General features: G+C 55.7%; 1 protein-coding gene across 1 annotated transcript; it reads right to left on the reverse strand.

Annotated features, from left to right (window-relative positions):
* Window positions 1–904: 904 nt before the first annotated feature.
* Ferd3l (Fer3 like bHLH transcription factor) lies at window positions 905–1,411 on the reverse strand. Its single transcript, XM_076863245.2, has one exon. It carries the CDS (start codon window positions 1,409–1,411, stop codon window positions 905–907), a length of 507 nt encoding a protein of 168 aa, XP_076719360.2.
* Window positions 1,412–1,804: the final 393 nt, after the last annotated feature.

Below are 1,804 nucleotides of genomic sequence, written 5' to 3' on the forward strand. Positions count from 1 at the left end.
CGCGCTCAGGGCCTCCTACAGGTCTGGGAGAGTCCCGAGCTTTAGGGCCAGAAGTACCGCCAGCCCACCTCTCCCAAGCCGGGTCGGAAGTGTCACAAAGGAGGTTATTGTTTCTGCCAACGCGGCGATTTGCACGCGAGCTAAGGAGCAGAGTAAATGACACTGTGATCTGGCTACGTGCTGCCTTGCTGTGAGCTAAGGTCTCTCTGGGAATATCAGAATGGCAGCTCGTCTCGGATCACCCTAATCAGGTGGAGACCGGAGGGAGAAGGGCGAATGAAGAGAGAGAGGAGAGAGGAGAGAGAATGATTCTTTCCCAGAGGTTGATGCACTCGTTGCACGTTGTCCACCCCATGGGAGGTGGAGAGCCCCTTGACTAATCAGAAAACTCAGAACCATCGCACCCCTAGTGGTTCTGTGCCCACCAGCGCAAGCCAGAGAGGACCTCCTGTAGGGGATGGTTCAGCCCCGACTCTTTGAGTCTTAAAAAAAAAGATTAAAAAGTAAGATTATTTTTATTTCTATTTAAAAAAGAAGGAGGAAAGATTGTACTCCATAGAAGCTCTGAACTCTGTCGTTTGAGAAGATGAACTTTCCACCCACTCAGCCCTCAGAAGATGCTGGGCTTGAGCCTCACACAGTCCAGACTCCTAGTTAACAGCCCTCTGGCCCCTAATCTCCATTCCTTTGAGGGCGACCGCATATATATTAACTCTACAGCTGCCACACTTCCCGAGGGCTGTGGGGATTTTTCAGTACTGAACCCGATCTTCGGAAGGTCAGCCATTCGGTCTTGGGGCGTCCCTACTTGCCTTTCAGCGACACTCACTGCTGGGTCCTGAAACACCCCAGGCCCACGAGCGCTCAGGCGAGGAGGGGGCGGATGACCCCCATCCCACCCGGCTCAGCCGGTTTCCTTCTTCTCGCAGCTCTCCAAGAGCTCAGTCATGAAGGAGATGTAGACGATGGCCAGGCGTAGGGTCTCGATCCGAGACAGCCTCTTCTCGTAAGCAAAAGTGGGCACCTTCCTCCGCAGCTGGTCAAAGGCTTCATTGAGGTTGAACATCCGCTTTCTCTCGCGGATGTTGGCGGCCTGGCGCTGGGCATAGGTGATCACCCTTTTCCTCTTGGGGCGGCCTAGTACCGAGGGTCCTCTCCCGCGTCCCTCCTCTTCCTCCTCCTCTTCCTCCCCATCCCCTTCATCTACTTCGCAATCCTCTTCTTCCGGGGTCCCCTCTTCAAACTGCGCCAGCCTCCTGGGCCTTCCCTCTCGGAGCTCCAGTGCCGGGTCCCCAAAGGGGACGCCGGGCGAAAAGTCGCAAAGGAGAGGGTGTCTCGGGGAGGCCAGGGACAGGTCTGCGACGAAGTCCAGCACAGTGGCGTCCACGCAGCTCTCGGGATAGGCCGCCATCGCTTCAACTTGGCCCTGCGTCTCATCGATTTTTCGCAGGGAGGGGCGAAGCTGCTGATGGGGCTTCTTAACAGCCTTGGGTCTGGTGGAACACCATCACCGGCTGGCTGGGGGACATTAATATTTATTACCAAGCTGATAACAGGATTAGTCGCCTCGATTGGGAAGACTCTGGCAACGTCCCTCCTCTGGAAGCTGATGAAGGAAGACAAGCTTGAGTTCGCCTGGGGGGCGCAGAAGGAAAGGCCTCCAGTTCCGAGATCTTTTCGCTGCGCCACGCGGACAGTTCCTTCTAGGCAACAACCCCCAGTTCTTACCTGCTGTGTGCTTTTTGTGTCTCTCTTCACCCCCCCGCAGCCAACTAATGTTCTCCAGGCTCCTTATCTCATGTAG

The sequence above is a fragment of the Callospermophilus lateralis genome, chromosome 1 (genome assembly GCF_048772815.1).
Source record: "Callospermophilus lateralis isolate mCalLat2 chromosome 1, mCalLat2.hap1, whole genome shotgun sequence".
In the NCBI taxonomy this organism is placed as follows: domain Eukaryota; kingdom Metazoa; phylum Chordata; class Mammalia; order Rodentia; family Sciuridae; genus Callospermophilus; species Callospermophilus lateralis.